The sequence below is a fragment of the Halyomorpha halys genome, unplaced genomic scaffold (genome assembly GCF_000696795.3).
Source record: "Halyomorpha halys isolate HHAL.00 unplaced genomic scaffold, Hhal_1.1 Scaffold1355.1, whole genome shotgun sequence".
Classification (NCBI taxonomy): Eukaryota; Metazoa; Arthropoda; class Insecta; order Hemiptera; family Pentatomidae; genus Halyomorpha; species Halyomorpha halys.
Genome location: NW_027105728.1, coordinates 29,859 through 57,343, shown reverse-complemented (window position 1 = coordinate 57,343; position 27,485 = coordinate 29,859). Strand labels below are relative to the sequence as shown.

The 27,485-nt window shown below is 30.8% G+C and overlaps 1 protein-coding gene across 1 annotated transcript in view; it reads right to left on the bottom strand.

Moving 5' to 3' along the window:
- Positions 1-6,728, bottom strand: part of LOC106689417 (prostatic acid phosphatase) — a gene marked incomplete in the record, with an annotated part of 49,410 nt that extends 42,682 nt beyond the window's left edge. The window contains 2 exon segments of the mRNA XM_067053396.1: positions 6,290-6,352; positions 6,519-6,728. Coding sequence (XP_066909497.1) covers positions 6,290-6,335 — 46 coding nt within the window.
- Positions 6,729-27,485: the final 20,757 nt, after the last annotated feature.

The following is a 27,485-nucleotide window of genomic DNA, read 5'->3' as shown; positions in this document are numbered from 1 at the left end:
TATTGAACGTAAATAGCTCTATCAGGGCTTATATTTTATCATATTTACTTTACTTTAAATAATGTTTTATTTGGTTTCCTAGTATTGTTGGTCGTTTTAAAGATATAGAGCTCCGATTGAAAAATTACGTTTTGAAGCAGCCGACATTTTTTATTCCCTCTATCTATACTTGACAGACTCAGCCATTTTGATTAGTAATTAAAGATATTTTTCATTAAAGTGATCAAAAATTGGGGTGAAATAACTGTCTTTTTTGCTTCCCGGTTCTTGTACTATAACGATATACATTTGACCGAATCATGAACTTACGCCACTTACCCAATGCAGAATTATAGATAATGCTCTTTAATTTGTCATATCATAATGCTTTTTTCTAGAATGAATCTTCTAAAGGTTATAAGCGAAAACATTAATAGGTTATGGCACTCATCTAAGACAAAATTTAATGCTCTATGATTTTATGGCGTTTTTTCTAGAACGCACCTCATCGAAGTTATGGGTGAAACAATGAGAAGATTATGGCACTCAATAATAATAACAGCTTTATTTACATTCTTAACAGAACTGAAAGCCTACTTACTCTCCCTTGGGATGTATGAGTAACAATTTATAAATTTCGACTTCTTCATTGATTAAGATTTGTTTTTACATTCGTTATAAAAAAAAATAATAATTTACCTATAATTAAATGAAATATTTTCTATGCTGTAATTGAACACGGCTATAAATGATAATTTAAGTTCTTTACTACTTTACGCCACAATTCCCTATTCCTAGCAATAGTAGCCCAACAGTCTCCAACTCTTTGAACTGTTTTATCTCGCTATCTTGTGATAGGTGTTTCTCTCCATCTCTAGTGTTCCCTTGGTGTCCACTATGTTGCTATTTTGGTCCACCTTCTCGTATTAAGTCTGGCAACATGTCCGGCCCAGTCCAATTTCAGTTGTAGTGCGTGCTTCTTTTGTTAGGCTTTTAACCTTTACTTGTGGTACTCATGTTATACAAAACGTCGTTTTCTATAATTTTTTTTATTTCATAACGCTTTATCTGGAATGCGACGTATAGAATTTAAAGGCGAAAAAATTAATATGAAGAAGATGGTCAAGGTTGCAGTCAAAAAGAACAAAAATAGTTAGCAACTATTTATTTCAGACGTTTCCCTCCACAGCTTCATCAGGGCTGTTTAAGTTGACAGCTTTACAGACTTTGAAAATCGGGAGCGTACCAACTTAAACAGATGAAGGTCTACAAAGTGGTGCGAAACGTCTTAAATAAATAGTTATTAGATATATTTTTCTTCTTGACCGCAAACCTGACCATCTTCTTCATATTTGAAATTATTCGGTCAATTATTTATATATAAGAATTAATTAAAAAAAAATTAATAGGTTATGGAACTCATCCAACACAAAATGTGATGTTCTATAATTTGTTATTCAAGTTAAAGTTTTCGTTAGCATGCACCGTTTATACATCCTTCTCCCCCCCCTCCCCCAAAAAAAACAAAAACAAACTAAAATGTAATTTATTGAATTAATTAGTTAATAGAGGGGTTTTTAGGACTACTAGAAATGCGTTTTTTGTTAAGTGCGGGAGAAAGTAATTTTTATCATTATTTGTAAATGCAAAATGTTTTTTATAAATGGGGTTCCTGTATTAACACCGCCAGACAGACGCCCACTTTTATTTCTAGACGATATATATCTATAGGTTAAAATTATTACCAGGCTTTTGTTTGACGTGTAACCTAAATTAAGCTCTGGCTCCAATACTATATATAAATTTAGAATAATTATGTTTAAAATAGCAGTATTTGTTTAGTTATATTAATCGGATTTATACTAGGTTATATATTTAATTTTTTGAGCATAAAATAAAATCCATGTAAGTATATTTATAGGTACTGTTTAACTCAGTGTGGGTAAACAATTCTACAAGAATCACCTTTCTCCAAATTTTAGCGTTTACACCATACTCTAAAGGGGTTGGTTGTATCCACATCGCATATTTGGTCCTATAAGCATTTTATTTAATTTTTTTCTATCTTTGAAAATAATTTTTATTTTTCAGAAGTAAACCATTCTTCTAATGGGAATCATCATGGCAGTATGTGCCTCCTAGAGTTGCTCAGTAATTTTTTTTTCCTCTTTGTGAGTTGCAAAATTTATATTCGAAACAGTGTTGATAAGATGATGTCTTGTCATACCTATTCCCATTTTCGTTCCATATTCTTGGAAAACACAGAAGACTTAGAATTCTATTGAATGAGTAGATCCAAAAGATTGGAGGAAAAACACTCTAAGAACTGAAGAAACTCTGCAAGGACCATGAGACTGGATTGAGGCCCACCATGTTAGATATGGCACAAGGAAGAAGATAGTAAGTTCTTCTAGGAAAATAAGTTCTTGGAAAACTAATTTATGGAACAAAACAGCAGGAATAAGGAAGATGAGATTACTTTGATGAAAAATATTGGTAGGGAACTGATTAAAAAAAAAAAAAAAACTAGGAAATATAAATTAACATAAAACAAATTTTTTAGAGTTGTAAATGAGTTTCAAATGAAGCAGGCACACTGTTGATTTGATTTTCTTGTATTTCATTACACTGTTTGCTGTAGAAATTACAATATTAAAAACTTGGTATTTTTCAATATGAATTAACAAAATGGCCAAAGGCCATTCATTCTTAAATGAATTATTCACTCTATCTCTTTTTACATTACTAACTTTATCTAAAAAATTATTAAACTAATGCAGTTTATACATCTATATGAATGAAACATATAACACAAATTTAGTGATTGAGAAAACTGGGTCAGATTTATATTAGATCAAATAATGCTTGAAATTGGTTTATCTGCAATATAAACAAACCTGAGGGACAAATAGTGTTATAAGTCCACTTTTCAAGTATTCTGTATTAGAGCACCACTATTTTCTTTATAGGCAAGGTATGCATTAAAAAAAAAACATTGCGATTTAAAATATAACAAATTTTAAGGTATATAACATTTCCAAGCACATATTGTTAACCGTAACAATTAAAATTTCACTCACAGCATTTTAGAGTGATGAAATATCCTTAAATTAACAGTGATTTGAAATTTGCTTGCCAGTAACAGGAACCAGAAGATCCTACAAATTTGTTCGATCAAAGTGACAATCAAATCAGATGTTATAGTACAACATACAAAGAATTTAACACATTTTATTCAAGAAACATGGACTACACTGCTTTTATATGTAAGGATTGCTGGTGTCTCGGATGATTGGCAAGTTTTAACTTTCAGATAAATGTAATTAAAATAATGACTTATAGATTCATATTTCCAATCATCAGACCCGACAATTTACAAACCTGACAGTTCACCGAAAATGATATGTGTGGCTAGTGTTAAGAAGAAAATTAAGAAGAAATATTTTCCCCTCAGAATGGTGTATCGATAACACATTTTTAAGCAATACTTGATACATTAAAATTCTGAAACTAGTTGAGTATCAGTCACCAAATTTGTGTTATATCTCACTATCATAAAAAGGTATAAGCAGAATTAGTTTAATAAATATTCGCTCAGTCTCTTTTAAAATAATCAACTAAGAGAAATAGATTTTTCAGGAATATTTAATGCAATATAACTCTGGAACCGATTAAGTCTCAAGTCACCAAATTTGTGTTAAATGTTTCTATCATCTAGAAATATATGGATTATTCTTTAAATTTGGTGCTATTTATTAATCAAAATATCTGAAAATGAATGTTGATTGATTTGAATTTTGTTTATTTTTTTTTTCATTTCTTTCAAGGAGTGCTCCTTGATAATATTCTAAAGCAGATACGTACTTAGTATTATAGCTTTAGAGATATTGATTTAAAAAAAAAAAATCTTATTCTAGGGAATAACACATATGACTGAGGAGTGAAAAAACCAAATAAAGCACTCAATTACTGTTTTAATTCGAATAGAAAATATATTCTGTAGTGATCAGTCATAACATTTGGCTCAAAAATGATTTTCAACCTAAAAAAAAGGAGGAAAATAGTCCAGGTGGCGGTCAATAAAGGTATCAAAATAGTAACTCTGGTTAGCAATAAATAGTTTTCTTTTACAATTGTTTTTTCTAAGGTATCAAAATAGTAAAAGAAAACTATTTATTGCTAACCAGAGTTACTATTTTGATTTATTGACCGTCATCCAGACTATCTTCCTCCAATCTACTTCATACGGTCAACTATCTTTTTCCAATAAAACATATTTTGGTACTATAGAAAATATTTTAAACACTCTTACTTCCTCAGTATTATCACAATTTAACCCAACATAGATGCATAACATCCATTATCATAAGCAAATATATTATGAAAATGTTATATAAACAAACATCATATGTTTAATCAGGATTTAATATGAAAAAATTCTCATAATAATAAAAAAAAAAAAAAGAAATAAAAAGAAAAAATATCAAACTTAAAAGTATGAGAGTTGTACTTTAATCAACTCTTTGCTCTTTCACTTCAATTTAGGTGGGAGATAAAATTACCATTCTACTAGTATTTTTGAAAATATTTAGTGTATGAAAGAAGTTTAATAACACCTTAAATTATTATTAATAACCTTAATAATGTTACTAATTTCAAGATTAATTTCACAAACATCAGAACACTGATGTTTGTGAAATTGATCTACCAATTGAGAATTTTTATATAGACAAAGGAGGGACAAAATAATTTTTCATCTTTACACTCAAGAGAAGCTTTACAAGAAAAAAAAAAAGCATATACATCAAAAGATTCCAAAATAACTATCAAACTATGTAATATACAAAATAGAAGTCTCATCGGTATTGAGTTTGTTGAGCACTAGGAAGTAACCATCAATAAAACACTCGTTTGTTTCATTTTATTTAACATATTAGAACCAACTGGAAAGGTTAAAGAAAGAAACAAATAAGATCAAATGTTTTCTGCTCCCTTCTAGTGTGTCCTAAACACCTTTCAGCATAACATTTTTCATTGTGCGGGTATATTAATGAACACTTTATGAATGGGCTAGAGTATGAATGAAAACTGTGTGAAAGAGGTAAAACGTGTCTCAGTGATTGGTGTGTTCCATCAAAAATTCAAATTGTTTTATACAAATACTTGAAAGAATGCTGAAAAGATGACAACTGAGTTATTTAGGTTTAATGCCAAAGAAACAGTTAAGATTGTCTTGCCAGTTTCAGTTTTGTGACAGGGTTAAGGATAATAATTAATGACTGATTGGAACTGAATCTGATTACTCAAAGTAGGAAGGAAATGTTGGACTCAAGGGGGACAATAACGGAAAAATAAAATCATTTAGAAGGTCGATAGTTACACATTTCACATTACATGAATGGGTTTTGCAATTTACTAGTACAGCTTTGAAGTCAAATTAAGTGAAGGGCAGTTCTACCTCAATCTGACAAAACGTAACTAGTGTGAAGGATCCACAGGTTTGGTAATGTGGGGAAGGCATATACCTCCAAGTTATCACTCTTGAATGCATTAGGGGTTTAAAACATCCATTTGCCCTTCGTGTGTGAAACTTTTGCCCACTAATTATATGGTGGGTGTCATAGCCGACTTTACAGGGTGTATGTGTCTAGAATGAGAAGAGTAACCTCCTAAATTTATTAATATGATGTTAATATCATCTGCAATAATTTTTTTTAAGTAGATAAATAATTTCTGAGTTGGTGAACAGGTTTTCCTAGGAACATGCTCAGAGTACTTTTGAAAGACCCAGATACAAAGTTTGAAGCAATATATCATTGCTGATACTACACTTCTAATATTCTGCTGATAATTTAACCATCTTTCGAATTATTATAAACAATTTGACATAAAATGTACACTTTTTGAGTTACACACTTATAAAATTTACTTTTAGTCCTACATTTTTATGGTATTTTTTCTCAGAGAATTATTCTCATATTAAGAGGACTTAAAACAAGTTTTATTCATATTGTTAGAGCTGTTTTGGCACATTCTACAGAAACAAAAGTTTTTAGCTATAACGCAGCTATAGTGGAAAGGGTTTGGTACTCAGTCATTGGGAAAAATCCCTACAAAACACACACATTAAACAAAATCATCATTTCTTCAAGAAATAATCAAGGATTTATCACAGTTCACCAAGTTCAATCAAAGTTATCGTCAGTTAAGTCACCGCAAAATATTTGTGGCCCATATCAACTATAATTGATACAATATTTGAAAATATTGGTGTAAAACAATATTTGAGAAGAATTTAGGAATAAATTACCTGGAGGTCCAGGGAACATATTGACAACAGGTCCCGGACAGAACATCTTACACTGGGTTTAACCTGAAGAAAATACAAATTTAATAAAAAAAATTCTAATTTTAAAAATTAAATAGAATTAGTATTTAATGGAGGTAAACAATACTTAAACAATGTACCTATAAAATAATTATTGTGCAAAATAATGATCGAAAATGGTCACTTAAATAAAAAACAAACATAAACTTACCTAAAATATTTTACACAATAAAGGAAAAGGATAACAACATTAAAATTACAACAAAAATAAACTAAAATGGTCACAATAGTAATATATTAATTAGTACATTAGGATGAGAAAGCTGATAGCCTTTATAAATAAGTAATAACAAAATCATTAAATGTTTAAAGGAATTTTGACAAGGCAGTGTTGACCAAGGTCTGGGAGTTGACCAAACTGATCAATAACAAACCTTGACCATTGATGGTGTCCTTAGGGTGTAAACAACAGAAAAGGTTAAGTTCAATTATTAACCTACCTGTTTAATCTACAAGATTTTCAGTGGAATTTTACTGGTTTCAATTAATAAAAAAAGTAAAGATAGTGTTCCAACTTTTGGAAGAGTGAAAGAAATTAATAATAAAGAAATTCAATTTGTTGAACTTTCAAGGTTAATCTCGCACCCTTAATCTTACACTGTCACTCCCGCCCTGAACTAAGCTCACCCCTTCTACTTTTTGAGTTACCGTAAATCGGTTTTAAGAAATTAATTATTTTAATTCAAGAAGTGCTTTTTAAAAGACAAATAAAATTCCATTATGATATTTACAACCTAAAAAACAGAAACTATGAGAAAATAGAACATTTACACTATTATTAATTATTACATTATTTAACCCGACTAATATTACCAGAAAAAATCAGTAACTGTGATATTTTATAAATATTTGAAGATAATTAATACACTTAAATTATACACCATAAACTAAAATTATTCCGGACTCTAATTAACCGAGAAGTTACCGCTCAAAATTGAGAACTGATGACAGCGCTATCTGTTTTTTTCTCTGTGAGTCTTCGATAGAGTCCTTTGAAATATTTTTTCAATACTAATAGAATTTTTTAATCACGTAAGTTAAAAACCTGAATAAGTAATAACAATTTAAAAACCTAAATAATTATTGAATAGTTTCCTTTAAGATTTACACTTTAGATAATATTTAAAAGTCTGAAATGCATATCACTTCTGTCTGTAGAACAAGCATTATCTTTAAAAATTTGAAGATAATCTAAATACCTATATCATAAATGTTAGATTAAGTTAAAATGTAACAAATAATTGGCACAAAGAATGGAACTCCTCATAATAAGTTTCCATTTTATAATCTGATTCTACTGATCAATTAACGGCAATACAATACTGAACAAGAAACGCCCCTCTAAAATCACAAACTGTGTATAGAGTTTTTAGCTGTTTACTGTTTTGTTTTTAAACTTACAGTAAAAATACTATTTATTGATGTTGGGTAAAAATTAGTTGGTTGTTAAACTTACAGTTTTTCAGATGTAAGATGTACTGTTTTTGTGAATCACCAATTAACATTATTAATCAAAAAAGTATTGTGGAAGTGAGCATTATTTCTGATCTGGGAATCAACTTTTATAAATTACTACTACATGCAAAAAATTATACCCAAATTAAATTAAAATGCATTATTCATTAACTGAGGCCTTATGATAATGTTAGAATATATTTGACGCTGATTCCAATACCTCTGAACTATACATTGCTGCTTTGCTTATAGTGGCACGTCTGACAAAAAAAAAAAAAAAGGTTTTGGTTTTATTCCGCAACATATGTGTTGAAAAGATATTACCATAGACGTTTCTTTCTTCACTAACGTCTCTCTATAGACTAACATCTCAATACTAGTAGGGTTGTCAAAAAGTAACCAAAGTCTATGCTACAATCTATAGAATACTTCATATACAGAGTAAAATATATTTTTTTTTGTCAGATGAACCACCATTCAGGGAAAGTACCAATATGTTTTAGACAGCTGTTTGTAACGTTTTAACATTAAGGCTGTTGTCTTTAATAAGACTCTTGGGTCTGTTGGACCTAATTACAACTATTTTTCTATTGCTTATAACAAATCATACCTTCAGCATAAGTATTTATTTGTTTTTAAGGAAATGGAGTGTACAAATATAACAAATACAAAAATATAAACAACTAAAAATATGTTTACAATGTAAGAGAATAACTCCTGTGTCCTCCACTCATCTGTCTTCCATTATTTCTTCCTGCCAGAATGTTTTTTTTTTTTCGTACCCTCCTAAAATTTAAATTTATTTCATATGTGTACATATGGTAAGGTGTGCCATATGTACAGCTGGCTTTAGTGAAACCTTTGATTGCCTTTAGGCATTATAAGGTAGAAGAACGTCTTAATTAATCATGTCTTGATTGGTTTATGCCAGTAGATTATTGGAGCGGGAAGGGGCCGTTCCGCTGGTCATCCTGCCAGAATGTTGCTTTGTTCCTACATGAAAAGTAGGTGTCTTGATTTGTTCTTAATTTTCTAGACCTTTATTTATTCCTATCTTATTTCCTTAATTTTTAGTCTTTTGTGTATAATATATTTGTTTTATATTTCTCTTATATCTACTTTCCTATTTGTTATTACTTCTCCTGTTCATTTTATATCTATTACTAGATTGTATTCCTTTTTGTGTATACTTATCATGTGCCTCTTATTTTTTAAATTTACTTTGTCCATTTTTATATAATTTTCACATATTTTTAGTCTTTTTTTTGTTTTTTGTTTTTTAGCCCTGATAAAGCCTTGAAAAGTGATGCAAAACGATGGCTCTTAATAGTTTTTGCATTTTTTGACTGCGCCTAGACAATCTTACTTTTATTAATTACACATAGTCAATCACCTATCTTCTAATTTTTTTTTGTTTCTTTTTAGGTTGTACAATTGCAATGGGTCAACCTGTTGTGCTGAGGGTTAATAAATAACTTCCATATGGCAATTGTATGTATTAAAAATGTTTATTCTTTTTAAAAAGTATTACATCTATTTAGTTCATAACTTTAAGTGAATTATTTTTCACCTAGTATAACTTGATTGTACTTACTTAGTTGTTTTTTCTAGGATTTATTTCTTTATTTTTTAATTAAGATTCCTTCTAGTTTAAATGTATTAAAAATATTTACTTTATTTAAAAAATAATCAATTTTAAATATTTTTTAAATATACAATATTTATGAAGATCGTATTTTGAATAATAAAGTTGTATGTATATACAAAGTTAAATCATTTTTTTTTTACCTCCATCAACTTAGAAAGTACATGTAGTTCTTGTAATTGTCAACAGGTAGCGCGGCATTTACCATTTTGGAGGGATTCAAAACTACTAGTGGCTGTCAAAAAGCAACAAAGATAAGTCCATTTATTGTTGTAGTTTTGTTTAATATTGATATTTGCATGGCTTTAGACTTATTAAATTTTTTAAAATATTAAATAATAAGAATGGCTTGGTCTTTTATTATCACATTTGTATTTGATATACTTTCTATATCATCAATCATGTCAAAATAAAACAAAGTTAACTAATTTTTATTCAATAACTTTAATTTTTTTCTTTGAAAAATGAGGTTTTATTAACTTTTTAAAAACTCAATGCTAACTTTGATCTTTTCAAACCATATCAAATTCAAAATGAAAATCATTAAAGTTAGCCCTCGAATGAAGGAATAAGATATCAAAGTACATGCACCTACAGAGTTCCAAGTATTTGATTTGCTAGAAGTTTAAGATCAAAACTATTTCTACAGTAGAGAAATGTATTTCCATATAAGATTTATCTTATAAGGTGAATATTTAAATAAAGTTAGGTTAAATATAGTCAAAAGTTCTCAAGAACAGATTGCTTTAATCATAATTCAATGAATATATTTGTTCAATTTCACTTTTAAAGTTGTAAAACCAAAGATTATACCATATTATAAAAATTGATAAATGAATTTCGTATAAAAATAAATCTTTCTATAATGCAAATATTTTAATTTAAGTGCTTGGAATTTTTATTGATATCAAATTTTATAGCTCTCTTAGAAAGTAGTAATAGCATATTCATATGATAAAATTGGAAAATGCAACAACAGAATAGAAATCAGACAAAGAAACCGATTTCCAGTTAATAAACCATGTTTACAAATGAACAGGTAATGAATCAATAATGGGCTCTTATCATTATCTTAGAAAAAAAAAGAATTCTTAATGATTTATAGAAGTTGGTTGTTTTGAAGTTAAGGTGTAAAACCTGTTGGTTACCTATGAAAATCTATAGAACTTTAATAAGGTCATTGTTATAAAAACTTTCAGAGTACCAAATAACGAAGTCATGGGTTTAAAGGGATTTAAAATGAATGCTTAATATGTGTATTTTGTCTCTGATAGCTGACTTATGATGAGTATCTGATTATTTTAGAACTTTGGAAAACCTGATTACATGCATCATATTTTAAAGTGTTATGAGGTTTTCAATTCCTTAAAATATATTTTAAAATTCTGTAAGGGAGGTCGTTAATGTTGAACATGAAATGAAGTAAATTTAATATTTTTTCCAAAAATCTAAAAATTTTTGTAACTAATTGATTTTTAATTATTGAGAAACAGAAGAAAGTTAACTCCAGCAATTGGAACATTGCTTCAACACCAGTCCACCAGACTAGATCACCTTTAGATTTTCCAAGCAGTAGGTTAATAGGATTTCTTTTTCTATTGATATTTGATGATCTGGAGGCCATATAACATTTTTTTTTTTCAAAAATTAGAGTAAAAAGGAACTATTATTAGCTCCTTTTTCAGATTACTGGAAGAATGCTCTACAAAAATACCTCAAAAACAAGCTGGCTTTTGGGGAAATAGATCATGCATTTATGCCCACACAATTAATTAAAAATAAGAATTCTTGCAATAATGAGGAACATATGATTTTCATAGATATGGAGAAGGTTAATGTTCTGGATCCACAATGTAGTCTACGGAACCTTAGAGAACACAGGAATGAAATTTTGGGAAATATTTCAACAAAAAAAATTTATAAATAAACAAAAAGATGAAATAGATACTTGAACAATATTAGTTTGGCTAAATATGTTACCAATGGTTCTGAGACTTGAGTAATATCTAAGGCCTCAGAAAACCAATTGTTGGCATGGGAGAGACGTTTTTTGCACAGTGTGTATGGCGCTGTATGCGAACATAAAAAATGGAGAATCCGCACAAATGAGGAGTTGTCTCAGATGTAAACAAAACTGGATTTGGTGCCAATTTTGAGAGAGAGCCAAGACAGATGGCTGGACCATATATGCCTGGTGGAAGATATGGTAAAGGAAGATCACGCTTGAGGTGGCTGGATGAAGATGAGGAGATTTTGAAAAAGATGGGCATTAGAATGTGGTGGTTAATGGCTAGGAATAGGAGAGAGTGAAAGAGGTCCAGGATTATAAGAACGGTCAAGGTTCTTAGAGGGTCATAGTGCCACTAAATAAATTAATAAATATGTTTATATTAAATTGAATTATATGGATGTATTAATAGCTATTGTACATCTAGCTACTCGTGTTATTATTACCATTAGTACTATTGTCATTTCTGTTGACATTGATTAATAGATTATAGATTAATAATGATAATTAGATCAATCTTAGTATATCTATTTATTATTATTTGGATCATCTCGATTACTTTCATCTGTTCTAGATTTCATTTCTTACTTTTCTCAGCTATTAAATCAATAATCAAATAATCATAAGCGATTCCAGGGTAAATATTGTATTAACAGTATTTAGGGACTCAGGGCAGAGATTGCTGGAGGTATAGAATACCTCTAAAGAGGAACAGGGAGTCCCAAGACCTTCTAGATTAATTCCTATATAATGTAAATATCGTTTATTTAGTTTTTCTATTGCTTCAGGCTGCAGGGCTCTGGGCAGTCTCTCCCCTCATGTTCACCGGATCCGCTGCTGTAAATGATTATATTTCAAATAACTCAGTTTTTTTTTTAATTTCTGTGTTCCAATCTACCCTCCATTGAGAACGCTTATTTTTTCTTATTGTTTCATTATAAGGTAGAACCTGACAAAAAAGAGGGAGAAATTTTCATTTCCCCAAGCTTTGAGACAAAGTTTTAGTATATACACCCTAATAATATTTGTTCAATTATACACCAAAATTTATGTTGATATAATATTTTGGATACTTTAAGTTTAAAATAACTATAAGAACCATATCACTTCATGTTTGTAAAAATAACAATATAATTATAAAATATCACTTAACTTGAATTATATGAAAAAAAAAGAAGTAAAATCTCATGAAATGAAAAGTAATTTTAATAATACTAAAAAATAAAATGGACACAGTTTGATATAAGTTGTATTAACAAGTACTTAGCATGTTTATTTGATCATAAGCAGTTGGTTATGTGGAATTAATTTTATTGTTAACAAATGATTTGAAATAGGGAAAAAATATTTACTGTATGATATAAAAAAACATATAGAGCAGTGGTATTCAATAGTAAAAATTTCTGATTTCATAAATTTTATCCAGTCTGTGTATTCTTAAAGTTTTTCATTGTGCTCTTAACGACCAAATTATTTTAGTGATTTATACCTGCTGTTTGGTTGTTCATTATAAATTAGTACATAAAATAATTAATTGTGTTGATACTAAAAAAAGAATCGATTTAATTCCAAACAACAATTTTCTTAGTAAAATTGTTGTTTCAACTGATCAAAGACAGAAGATTGTTGATAATGAATGTCAACCACCTCTCTAAAGATTATACAACCACGAAAAAACAAACACAAAATATATTTTTTTCCTATTCTAACGGCACACAGTAAACTGGAAAGCAGTAGCCCAAGACAGGTAAGTGTGGAGAAGCCTGGTTGAAGCGGCCACAGTTCTACAAGGTCTGTAGAGCCAAGCGAAAAAAAAATTCTAACTGGCATCTAACTTTTTTAAATGATATAATACTTTACTCCTTTTCATGCTTTGTTTATTAGTATATTTCATTTTAATTGTGACATTGGAAGTTCAAATGTAATTTTTTTTTATTGAATAGCAGATTTGCCTGTAATTACCAACAATGATGTTTACAAATTTAATGAAATAGATAGCTGAATTGTAATGGGGAAGGGGAAGAAGTTAATTTGAGAAAATTACAAAGAGAAAAAATTAATAAAATAGTAGTAATGACAATAATAGAAATAGATAACTCTAGAATTTATAACAGGGTGTCCTGCAGCAGTCTTAGGGATGAGATAAGATTTCCCAAGTTCTAAGTTACTGCTCCTGTAACTGCCCTTAACTGGGTGTGTAATTTTTTGATTAACTATTGATTCCATTTGTAGTTCCCTATGCAATTGTCTATTTCTTACAAATCAAGGAGAATCCACTGCGATTCTTAGGATCATATTTTGAAATTATTGTAATTTCTCACTGTCAATAATATTTATAATATTATTGAATAAATAAACAGTTTCATTTACATAATTAAATTTAATATTATAAATAACTGTTTAATAAAAAGTTCATTCATTATCATCAATCAACCTTGTTACAGCCCATGATTCAACTATTATAAAATATTGTATTATTTTAAAAATAATCAGCAGCACAGCACTTTTTTGTTTCTGAGCTGCTCGAGGATGTTCAGCTGCTCTGTAATTCTAAAATAGGGTGATGGTAGTTGAAGTTGTTTGAAAATTTACTAATTTTGGGACAGCAATTAGGTAGAAATATGGGGAAGATTGACCTAGGAATAGCAAATAGGATATTCAAAGCCAATTAGGCCTAACATCTTATCTATAACAGTATAGTGTTTACAGAGATTTTGTTTTAGAAACTAAAAGACCCTTATACAAATCTGTGTGCCTCCGAACCATTACTTAGGAATTTATTAATCAATTAGTAACACAGGATTTTTAGGTAACTTTATATAAGTTAATATTGACTTATTATATACAATGACATTTTTTAAGCGATTTTGATAATATGTGAGTAATTAATGAATTTAGTAATAGTGATAAATTGCTCAACAAAAATGAATTGTAGAAATTGTCTTTCTAGAAGGTTGTATTTCATGAAAATTTTTGGTATGATTTAAAAAAAATACATAAAGAATAATGAATAATAAAGGCTTAGGGTACCTTGTTCTCTACATACATCTGTACCTAATGCTCTTCTAAACCCAAATCTATATGAATCAGTCATATCCTTCCATATAATTTTGGTCTACCCCTGGAACCTTTATTGTCAGGTTAATGTTTATTAATGTTTTAGGGATCCTTTCCTTACTAAGTCCCACCTTCCTTACACGCCCATCTTATTTGCCTTAATAGTACAATCTGAGTTATATTTAATGGATGCAGTTCCCTGAATTCAAGTTGTCTAGCCTTCTGGATTCTCTTGTTAACTCATCCTTTTTTTGGTCTGAATATTTTTTATTACTTTATTTCCAAAAACCCTAGGATGTTGTTCTTCTCTTTGGGTGATTGGTCATTTCGCATCCGTAAAGAACTGTGGGAAGGATAATAGTTTTGTAAATTCTAACTATTAAGTTTTTGGACAGAAAACAATTTCGAAATTGAAAAGTAGGTAAAAAGAATTTCCCACTTTTAATCTTGGTTTCATTTCTTTATCAATATATTTTTTCTAGTTATCATGGAACTTAATTTTATATATTTTGTTGTTCATATATTTTGTTTTGTCCGTATTTATTTCCAGACCTAGTTCTTTACTTGAGTTTATCAATGTAGTTGTATTGAGTTTTACAGTTTCCTGGTCCTTACCCAATAATACCAAATCATGAGTATACCCAAGCACCAGTAATTTGCCACCTAAAGTTAAACCCTTTTCAGTATGCATAGCGTTTTTAATGACATATTCTAGTGCTAGTTTATACAAAATAGGGGATTCATGGCACAAGTTGAAATAAAATACATATCAGTGATTAAATATATGAATTTATTTATTAGTAAATAATAATAAAATCAGGACTACTTTTAATTTTTTATAGAAAATTTTCAATCTTTGAACTGGCATATCTTGGAAAGTAGTAGTTGTATACCAGTATCATGTATATCGGTCTTAAGTATACAGCAAGGCTGGCTGTTCACACACAAATACATTGACTATTTTACGAGACTAAGTATTTCCGTCGAAAACTGAAAATTGCATGATCTCTTACTGTATATTCCATATATAGATTAGTGATTTTTTGCTGTAACTTAATTTATTTCAGACTTCGAAGTTTTGTAAAGGTTTCATGGATGATATAACAGTTATTTTTTTTTTTAATTATGGAAGATATAGTCTCGTACAAAAGACACCCCAAACTAGATAAAACGTTGTAATTAAAAAAAAAAAGTTCTTAGAGAGATATAAATAATAGTTCTTGATAAGAGAGATAAGTAAAATTAATAACTAAAATAACAACATTCGTAAACTTCACAAAATAAGCAATTGCCCTCTAATGGGAAAAAACAAGTTAATTTGAAAAAATGACGAAGAGTAAATAAATAAAAAAGAAGTTATGTATTGATTGATGACTACAGAATTTATAACAAGAGATGTCCTACAGCAGCCTGGGCTTCAGTCTTCGGGATTAGGTTAGGTTTCCCAAGTTGTAGGTCACTGCTCTTTTAAGTTTCGGTAACTGGGAGTGGAACTTCATGAATCGTTTTTTTATGTAATCCTCCTTTGAAATTTGCAATTTCCGACGGCAAATTGGCTTTCGAGCCTGAAGGTTAGATGCCAATATCACTGCGGTCTACACAAATCTGTCCGATGGTATAGCAGGCAAACTGTAAATCCTATTATCCTTCTATAAGAAAAACAAATTCAATCAGTAGAGTTGTTTTATTGTATTGTTATTTATTTTTAACAAAACGTCTTGGAATAATTTAATTTTAAGAAAGTAGCAAGAATGAGAAGAGCTCCTTACGACAATAGTAGATAAGCCGAAGCACTTCCCCTCCGACCGAGAGCAGACACCCCGAATTACACTTGGTCTTAGAGAAGGGGTGCCTTCAATTTCCTCCCGCAAAGCGAGTGAGGTCCCCTCCTCCCTCCCCCTCCTTCCCCCGGCTTATCTCTAATGTAAATTTAACTTATGCACCCATACAGCTACCAAATAGTTTCAATATGTTTCTTATTGGAATAATTCTTTAAACGAATTAAATATAACATTCAATTAACTTTCCAATTGTCCAGAAATTGCGCTGGAGAACGTGAAAATATCAGCAAGGCCCTCAAAAGATAAATTAAAGTCCACAGTTACGACCCAGTGAAGATCAAACTAAAATTTTAAAAATTGTAGAAATTACGGATATGAACTATACTAGAAAATACTAAAACACCCTGTACATGTATAATAAGGTGATATTGTAATTTCATAATATTTTCTAAATAAAATTAGAGGATATTGAAAAAAAAAGGTTACAGGTAAAAAAATTTAAATAAAAAGGTTCTAAACGTCCGGGGGTAGACCGAAGCGTAGATAGGAGGATTGCATCAAGACTCGTCTGGCAGATTTGGGTTTAGTCGGGCGTACCAGGACGGATCTGTGTAGAGATTGATTGGTGGTATCGGTACCGAACCTTCGGTTTCGCTAAAACCCCTCCACCCTGAATGCGGACATTAATTTTATTGCCCATCTGGACTCCTCTGTAACGAACAAAATTCGTAAAATATGAATGTACAAACTCACATCCTACAATAATATGCTGAACGAATTTTAAAATCTTATAATTTTAATTAAAAATATTAAATCTAAAAGTTTAAGAAAATGAAACACAAGGGTCCATTGACTGTAGGTTAAACCCAATTGTTTAAAACTCTTTGGCTCCGAAACAAAACTGTAACCTTTTTTTTTCAATATCCTCTAATTTTATTTGGATAATATTATGAAATTACAATATCATCTTATTATACATGTACAGGGTGTTTTAGTATTTTCTAGTATAGTTCATATCCGTAATTTCTACAATTTTTAAAATTTTAATTTGATCTTCACTGGGTCGTAACTGTGGAATTTAATTTATCTTTTGAGGGCCTCACTGATATTTTCACGTTCTCCAGCGCAATTTCTGGAATTACTAATGGGATGGGGTGCACTGGGGAAGAACTGGCGAACTTAAGAAGTGAAGGTGGGAGGATTGCTTGAAGGCTGATCTTGTTGATTTGATTTTGGACATGCACCATTGGAGCAAATTGTGTACACAGCAATTAGTGGTATCGGTATTGAACCTTCGGGTTCGCTAAGCCTTTTATTTATTTGCAGCTAATACTCATATTCAAACTGATTTTTGTATGAATTTACTGTATTTGTACCAAAAGCTATACTTTATTTAAATTCTTTGAGTATCGTTTTATACTTTAGGGGAATTCATAATATTGTGTTAAATGTGAAATGTTTTCCCATGTTAAATGTTATAAGTATAATATTGTGAGCAGTAGGATTGAAATGTTAAATGCATAAAAGCTCCTAGCGGATTTTCTGAGCAACTTGTTTTATAATCTTTCATTCCAAAACATCATGCTATTTTTTTATTTTTAAGTTTTGATTAAAGTAATTTATTACAACATATCTAAATTAAGTGAAAGTTTGGCGTTGATCTTCTGACTTGTGGGGAAGAGAATCAAGATGAGCTAATTGACAACTGTCATTACATTGTTGTTATTATTGCCGTTCATTGCTTTTTTTCTTTTTTTTTTTATCACGTATCGGCCACTAAGGACCACGTGAATATCAATGGCTAGGCTTCTTTGGGAGTCTTGATTTCTTTCTTCCATCACAGTTTCATAATCCACTACTGCCTTTCTTTTCATTCTTCGGGCCACTTCGTATCCCCTTTTTTCCCTCTTCCAATATTGGTGAGATTTTTCAATGTTATCCTACACGTATAAAAACTAGACAGTCGGTATCTGAAATTTTAAGTCTCTTTGATTCATTGCTTAATTAGTTATAAAAACATCCAAAACAATACTAACAAAATCCAAACTCAAACAACGAGCAAGTAATATTTATAATACTACATTGCTTGTTACTACAACAAATAAATTGGTGACGAGTTCAGTTGGTCTGTCGTTTGATGTCATTCTCCACTTAGCACAATATTAACAGACTCTCAACCATATTCAATGTTATATCGTTTTAATATGGTAAAAGAAGAGAATATTTCTCCATTTATCACGCATTTTTCTAATTAACACGTTTTTACATGTTAAAATGAATACCCCTGTTATACTCGAATGTAACTTGACTAAATCTGCTGGCTAAACATAGCTAATCATATTATATAAAATTAATAATATACGGACAAATTTTGTTTTTTATGTCATTAAATCATTTTAAAAAAATATAATTTCGATTAAATTTTCCAAAGAGGAAGTGTACTTATAAAATATGACTGTTCTAAAAGCATCAAGCCTTGCAGAAGTTTTACAAATTCGATATCGGGCCTGCGGTATCAGAACCAGTTTAATATCTCGATAATCTCCCCCATCTCGAATGATCGAGAAAGTTTTCTCTCTCCGAAGTCGAAGGCGAATGAGAAATGGGGAAAAGAAAATGGACTGCTATAAGGGGTACCTTCCACAATAAAAGGGTATGGAAACTTTTTTTTTTACCATACATAAAGGGAAAAGGAACAGTTTTTCATATCCTTTCGTGTAAATATAAAGAAAAAAAAGGGAGAGGCTACCCCTAGGACCAAATATCAATGTTAGAGGCAATTATAGATAAGGGTGATATATCTATCAGTGGGAGGCTGGGGAGGGTGACTCGAGATAAGGAGTATTCCTCTGATGGCCCTCTCTCTTCCCTCCGCAATCCTATCCACACCCAACCTTTACGCTATTTGCCCTATTCTTCTTAATATAAATCTCTGTATATACACACATGTACAAATATATATATATATTCCATTAAACTTTTATGTAACTTCTTTATATCAAACTTGTCATCATCCTAATCCTTTAGCACGATATCTTTCTAGCATTACTTATCCCTACTCCATGAAGCTGGAAACGGAAAATAAATCCCCACAAATTCCCCTTTACCCTTCGTCGTCAACCTACCGACTGACCAACAATATCCTTTAATAATGATGCTCTTACCCTTGTAGAACAGATCCGCTACCTTGGACTACATCTGGACAAACGACTTACTTGGTATCCTCTCACAAAAAAGACAGGGAACAGCACGTCGATTCCGCGGAAAAACGGTCTAAAATTCTAATTCATTACAAAAGACTGCTACAAGTCTATAATAAGGCCTATCTGGGAGTTGAGCTTTAGAGTTCCACTAAACCTTTGAATTTCTGTCGTATCCAATCCTCTGCAATCCAAAATCCTTATTAAAGCCTTTTAAAATCCTCTATAGTTCTTGCTTTGTTACAAATTAAATCATCTATCAAGACTTCAATGTTCCATATGTAACCGATCTAGCCCTGACCAGAAATCAATCCTTCCATTATAAACTTCCGAACCCACTATTTCTAACCTGGCTTCCTCTTTCATTCTTGACAATCTTCTGAGGGCCTGAAAAGAAGATGGCCTCGAGAGCTTCTAATACAGAAATATTATTAGAGTATTACCAATGGGTAGTGTTTCTACAGGCTTTTATCATATGATCTAATGTCAAATTTACTAGATGTATTTTTATATAAATACAGTAGTAAATATCAATAAATAAATGAAAAAACTGTAATGGCTCAGAGACCTATTGTAATTAATTATATTGAAGTTCTGTCGATGTTTCGATTCTGCACTTAAGTGTCTAGCACCCTTACTCAACCTCCACTGGCTTTTAATATCAGTGATACTCTTAAGAGATGCGCCAGGAACTTTTAGAGTTCTGTTTTCCCTTTACAATGACATGGATAAGCTCGGTCTGGAGTTCTCCAGGCAGAATTTAAATATTGTATATAGGAATAAATGTGTTTATCGAGATATTATCATTATTGCAATTATTTAAGTAGCTTCCTTTACTCTCGTCATTCGTCGGAATTAGCACGTCAAGGGTGAGGCTAAAGAAAATTCAGTTTTTGATATTAATAAATTTCCTAACGATGCTCACTGTCCCGAACAACACAGCCTTTTGCATCTATTCCAAGATATTCAAGGGGAGATTCAGGTCCTTAATACTCTGCTGTGTCATCTCCTGGATCAGGCCTTTTGTGACAATATTCAATAGCATCGACCTGACTCTTTCAAGGTTATAAAGTTGCTTTAGTTCTTCACCCAGTTTCAATTTTTTTTCAATAACCGCCTTATGAAGGTTGTCATCCGATGGCACACTTATTTCTATATTTGCACATTTTTTTCTCTTAGAGATAAATAAAGTTTTAGGCTTGTTGTGAGGAATGGTGTGATCAGTGATGATGGCCTAGTCCCATTACAGCTTGACATCCCGCCTATCTATGACTGCTAGGCTGTCTTTCACACAAAAATAAATTTTTAAATGCGAATTTTTATAGCGACAGAAAAATAAAAATAATTCCATAAACATTTTTTAATATCTTAATTTTGTGTAATTGATAAACATATCCATCTCTCTCTGTTTTTAGTTATAAACAATGGATGAGTATAAAATATGAAACGATTTGATAACTAACTAATAATAATAAAAGGGCATTTTATACGCTACAATTCTGTCACCTAAGTTGTATTTAATGGATGCAGTTCTCGCAATTTGGCTTTGTGTCGCTCCCTTTGGTCTGATTTTTTTTAAAATTTATTTATTTACATTTACAACTATACATAAAACACAACAAGTAAATTTGAAGAAACTTCATACTGGTATGACACAGACGTATAGAGAAACTACCCATTGGTAGCAATCTAAAAACATTTTCTCAATATAAGGTAACCAGGCCATCTTCTTTTGGAGGATTGTCAGGAATGAAAGAGGAAGCATGATTAGAAAATAGTGGGTTTGAGTGGTTAGGTAGTTTATAATGGTAGGATTGATATCTGGTTCGGGCTAGATCAGTTACATAGGGAACATTAAGGTCTTTATGAATGGTTTTATTTGTGACAAAGTAAGGAGAATCTGAAAATTTTACGATATACTTTATTTAATTTTTATAAAATTATACTTTCTGTAACTAACTAAAGTATAAAATAAATGTTTTAGATTTTCCTGGGATTGTTATTACGAAAGCTATAATTTATTTTCACCTATCTACATACGGCCATAGCTTCATCCGGAAATGCTTGTTATTTTTCAATTTCGAAACAGCTTTTCGCGCCTTCTATCCAAAAACTTAAAAATTAGAATTTACGATACTATTATCCTTCCCATTGTTATTTATGGATGTGAGACGTGGCCTCTTACAGTAAGGGACGAACAGCGCCTGAGGGTTTTCGAAAATATTGCGAAAAATTTTCGGAACGAAAAAGGATAAAATTAACGGGAGAATTTAGAAGATTATACAACGCTGAATTAAGGAACCTACACCCGGTAAATATAATTCAAGTTATAGCATTGCGGCGTGTAAGATGGGCGTGTATGTTATAGGGCTTAGTAACGAGTTGATCCCTAAAATGTTAATAAACACTGAACCAACGGGTAAACGTCCGAAGGGTAGACCAAAAATTAGACGGGAGGATTGGGTTAAAACTGATTTAGTGGTATTGGGTTTGGAAGGTATCACTGGAAGGATGTATGCAGAGAGCGTTGGGTGGTATCGGCATCGAACCTTCGGGTTCGTTAGACCTTCATTATTATTATAATCTACATACGAAATATACAGTAAGGGAATGTTTTTTTCATCCTGAATTATAAAAAGATAGTTGTTTTGAAACGTACAAACATTAGTTTTATTTCAAAGTAGGGTGGTAAGTAAAAGTTATATGATGGACGCACAAGGTTTTTATCTTCAATATTCCTTAGCTGCTTTTAAAGTATTATATTATATAAAAATCATTTCCTGTCATAAAGCCAATTTATTGCTTTTCATTTGTTTACAATAAATATTTTGCGTAGTTTCCATTTATTATTAGATTCGAATAATCTAAAAATTCTTGAAATGCTCGGCATGCTAACCCTTCTGTACCCCACGGCCATAGCTTCCTCCCACGGGGGCCCTGTCACTATGAGAAATCCTCCCTGCCAGAGCTGCCCCGTGTAACATATGTAACACGTCCATGGGAGGGTATTATTTATGGAGGGAATGGGAACATATCCACTGCCATTGTGAACAGAGGTGTCAGGTTACAGAAGAGGCTAATACTGTAGTGACAGAGATATAGTTAGCACACGCGGCGATAGTGGCGCCCCTGCACTTCCGACAACCGCAATTAGTTGCTATTCACCATCGATATATGTCTGTCGGTTAGTTTCCTCCATTGTCATCAGATACCTTTGATGTCATCAGCTACCATAGTTTATAGTTTCCATTTCGTATTTTGCTAAGAAATATTTTCTATAAAAATTTTTTTTTTAATGACCCAGAAATGAATTATAATTTACTTACTCATATTATATATTATTTTATATAACTAAAATTAAAAATACCTAATCCTAGTGTTTGTTTTAAGATAGAAATTTTTAAAGATTTGGCTTTATAGTTCACAATAACTTTGAGGTGTTGCTTCTATAAAGTTTACCATTAGAATAATGGTTTATTATGAAGAACACATAAAAACTATCTAAAAGAATTTATGAGAAAGTAGTGTCTAATTTTGATGCTTATATTCTATATGCACACAACTTTGAAATATTTTTGGATCTATACAATATAGAGGTGCTATATAAATTCAAATTTCAGGCGCATTTTTTCCAATTTACGTAATAAAAGCCGTCTGTGTTCTTCTGTCATTGTTATTACCGGTATTGTTTAGACCTTTACCCCTTTTTAGTTATATCAATAGAAGATGTATGTATGTTAAGAGTTGTAGTAATGCTTAAAAAATTGAGAGGCAAGACATAAATAAACGATAAATTAAATGGCAAATAAATAAATAGAATGCTGAAAGATACTGATAAGAGGAACAGGAGAGAGAGATGGAGAGGAAGTGGGTGATTAAAACCGCTCTTAGATCAGAATCTTCACTAGTAATCAACTTTTTTTTTATTCACTTTACTTATTAGTTTTATTAATTTATATTATTATAATATTTATTATTTATACCTGTCTTCAGGTTGAAAACAGCCAGCTAATGTGATATCTTGCCAAATAATAGCGATGGTAAGAGTGGTATCTATCGGTATATCTAAATGTTTGTAGTTTGTTTATGAGAGGTTTCTTTTGCTTCCACGTAGATTTATAAAGCATATGTCCAAATGGGTTTTCCAAATAAAATTTAACATAAATTACTTCATTTTTAGTTAATACTAATTAGTGTTCTTCAAAGTCTAAGACCACATCAAGTAGTAAAGATGTTCTTTTTGTCCTGAAGAGTACAGGTGAGCTGCTGAAGGCTAAAGGACTTTTAATGACTGTTACAAGAAGCGATAGGGGCTGGCTGATAGTGAGAGGGGAGAGATACTGATAGTGAATCAGACTTACTGGCGCTATCACCTCCCCCAGCAATCTGTATTAGCTTACATCCAGCGAGGAGTAGATTGCAACATAGGCTTATAAATATGCCCTTTATCCATCTTTTGATAACGATCTCATTAGATATATGCTGAACTGATATAAATTTTAATTGAATAGTGAAGGAATAATATTAATAATAGTTTTTATTTATTCCGGGACTAGTCCCTTTAGAATAATATTACACGCATAGAATTAAACAAAAGATTTAAAGGAAGAAATAAAATAAAAAGAAAACAGATTCATTCATCTTTTCATAAATCATAAAGTGACTAACTTCTAATATAATAAATTTAAAAAACACAAATGAGCTAAAATTAATAAACAAGAAGGAGCAATTAATGTATGTCTACATCTTTACAAATTTAAAACAAAATTAGAAACAGCTCATTTAAAAAAAATATATATTAAAAAGACAAAAAAACAAACAAATGAGCAAATCCTCTAACAAATCAAAAATATCAAGTTATATATTATAATAAGAATAAAATGAAGGCAAAAAGAGAAATTTATTTGCTACATACATAACTATGTACGAATTCTGAAATAATATTAAAAACATCCATTTATATTTATGCTAGATTCCATCTATCTTTCTATTCATTTAATAATATTATCTGAAATATCTCATTGTTATTCTTTAGGAATTGGGTAGACAGGAAGTGATTAAAAATATAGAATGTAAAGGAATAAAAGGTACTTGAATAACGAATGAAGGAAAGAATTAATCTGTATTAGAGAAACAAATGAATTTGTCAAAGGCAACAGTTCGATGGGCAGTAACATATAAAATCCTGAAGGCCAGGAACAATACAGGAATGTACTTTGGGGATTTGGGACAGCTTGTAGCCGAGCTGGCTAAAGGGTCAACTTTATTTGGCTCGTGACTGCACCAGCGCGGGTTCGAATCTGATCTGTGTGGTCGAATTTTATTTCTTTGGCGGTCCCATGAAATGAAGACTTGACCACCCACCGTGGTTAGCATTGTGTGGTACCAGTAGATTTAACCCCCTTCGCCCCCAATGTCCGAAATGACCTGGATGAGGATCATAAAAATAAAATAAATAAGGACCGAATAACTTGGTAGAGCAGTGGTTCCCAAAGTGCGCGGAAACTTGTGTTTCCTATACGTATGCCAGGAGTACCGGAAGGGAATGTCACTTTCTCAAAATAATATTAAAAAAAAATTAATTAAAACAGGAAATCTACATTCCAGTAGGTAGATGCTGGAGTATTCCAGCATTTACATTATACTATTTTTTCCCAACTTCTTCTGTTAATTGTGACATTTTTTTTTTTTTAACAAGGGTGCCTTTCTTTACACCAAGGGTTCCACGGCGAAAAAGTTCACAAAAGGTCCAAGCCACTTTACTCATCATGAAATCAGGTGACATAGGCGTCCCTCGGAACTCCTAAAATGAAATGTAATACCAATTAATAAACAGTTTTTTTGTTTTTTTTGTGTTAAGATATTCTGTTATGTTGTACCTATAGTTAATGATCCATTAACTAAAGTAGATTACTTCTGTTTTCTTGCCTTCATAATCGAATATGGAACCCAACACCTCCTAAAGCGATAAGTATTCCGTACTTATCTGTAAGGTCAGAAGACTTTACTACATCTCGATTTTACCACCATTCAGGCGTCTGCTCATAGGTTCATGATAGATTACTATTCTAGAGAATCTATCTCTTTTCAGATCAATTTTAAACGACATTTCAATCACAAAATAATGTTTACAGTTCGTGTGTTTACTACGTGGAGTTTTTCAAGTGTCTAGTTGATTTATTTCTTTAATATTCTACATCCTAATTTGTTTTTGTTTTTTATTATAACTCGAGACCTCCATTGGCGACCAGCTTTGGAGAAGGAGAGAGACAAATACTTTATTAAAAAATAAAGCTGTACTGCCCAACCTCATTGGGTTGCTAGTCACACAGCATACTTATTTTAATCTAATCAGATAATATTTTTTATCTTACGATAAATTGGCCTAACGAGTAAACAATAATAATTATAAACAGTATTAATATATAATAATAGAATATGATTTTTTCTCTCTTTTTTTTTCGTTTCATCTCTTTGGATCTTCTTTCTTTTTCATGTTCTTTTTTTGTTTTCTTCTTTCTTTTTCTATACTTATAATTTTTTATTTGCTAGTCCCTCATTTTTCTATTCTCTCTCATTTTTTCTTTTCTGTCCTTTCCCTGCCCCCCCTTTTTTTCATACTTTGCTTTCAACCTTATGTTCCTTTAAAAGAGTAATAATATAGAAAATCAACAAATTATATAAAAATTAATATACAATAAATATTGAAAATATATAGAAAAATAATAAAGTAACAAATAAAATATGCAATGTATGTCATCCTTCCTCTGGATGATTCTATTACTCAACAATTTCCATGGTGGATGATTCAAAGTAAGAAGTATTTTTCGATACTGCTGCGAAATAAATATTGACTGACCCAGGTTTGAATTGGTTCGATTCCTTCTTGTCCCGGACAACGTTCTGAACCAAGCACTCTGAGACCCAACGTGCTCAGCTATCAGGTACTCAATATAATTTATTATCCCATAATATTCTTAGCGTAAGAGTTCACGTTTAAAAATATTTTGTTTCAAGTTTCCTAAGACGAATATTTACCGATTTTCCTAGTTTAACCTTCTTTTTTTTCTAGAATTTATATTCTCATCTTAAACTTCATTGCTTACTGTAACGTTTCATTCATTTTTCAATATATTTCAATTTATTCGGGTGGTTAATTCTTTTAAAATAAACCCGTTCATGAGAAAAACTTCTCTAAAGTACAAACATATGCTCTCAAACCATCGGCAAAAAATGCGTTTTTTGAACTCAGTTGTTACAAATCCGTTGAAAATTGAACATCGTAAATTTGTGGTGACTATAATAATTTCCTTTCTTTTGTGATAAAAAAAAGTAAATATTTATTTAATTATTTTGTTTATTCATGAAATTTTAATTTTGTTATGTTTGATATAATGAACAGATTTTTTAAAAAAATGTGTAGATTGATAATTCATTATCGCTGTTTTACTTGTATTTTGAAATGGACGTGGTTCAAAGATATTACTGTGGACAAAGATTTATTTTTCTACTTTGGCTCTCTTAGGACTAGGCTAAAGTTAAGTAGGGTTTTCAAAAAAGAGATCACAGTCTACGGTACAATCTGCAGAATTCGTCAATTAGATAAAAATAAATTAGATGCAACTAAGCAAACAAAATCGCGATATTAGGTAGACTTACAGTACAGCTAGCTATGTATTCCTATGTATATTGGTAATTATATTATATCTATTTGAATCTAACACAGAAACATATTTTTAATGCCTCATTCACTGTTAAATGTTCTAATTGTATTGAGGAACTTCGTAAATCCGGCCAATGAGATCATAGAATTAGTTTAGAGTGTAAAAGTGAGCCCCATGCTTGTTACGCTTGCTGTGGAAGATATCTTTAATAATGGAATAGAGCTCTCAGGAACTGAAGTTCATTATACTCCTTTTATCCTTCGACTAGCACGAGACAAGGTGACAAACAGGAGAGCAGACGGCAGACG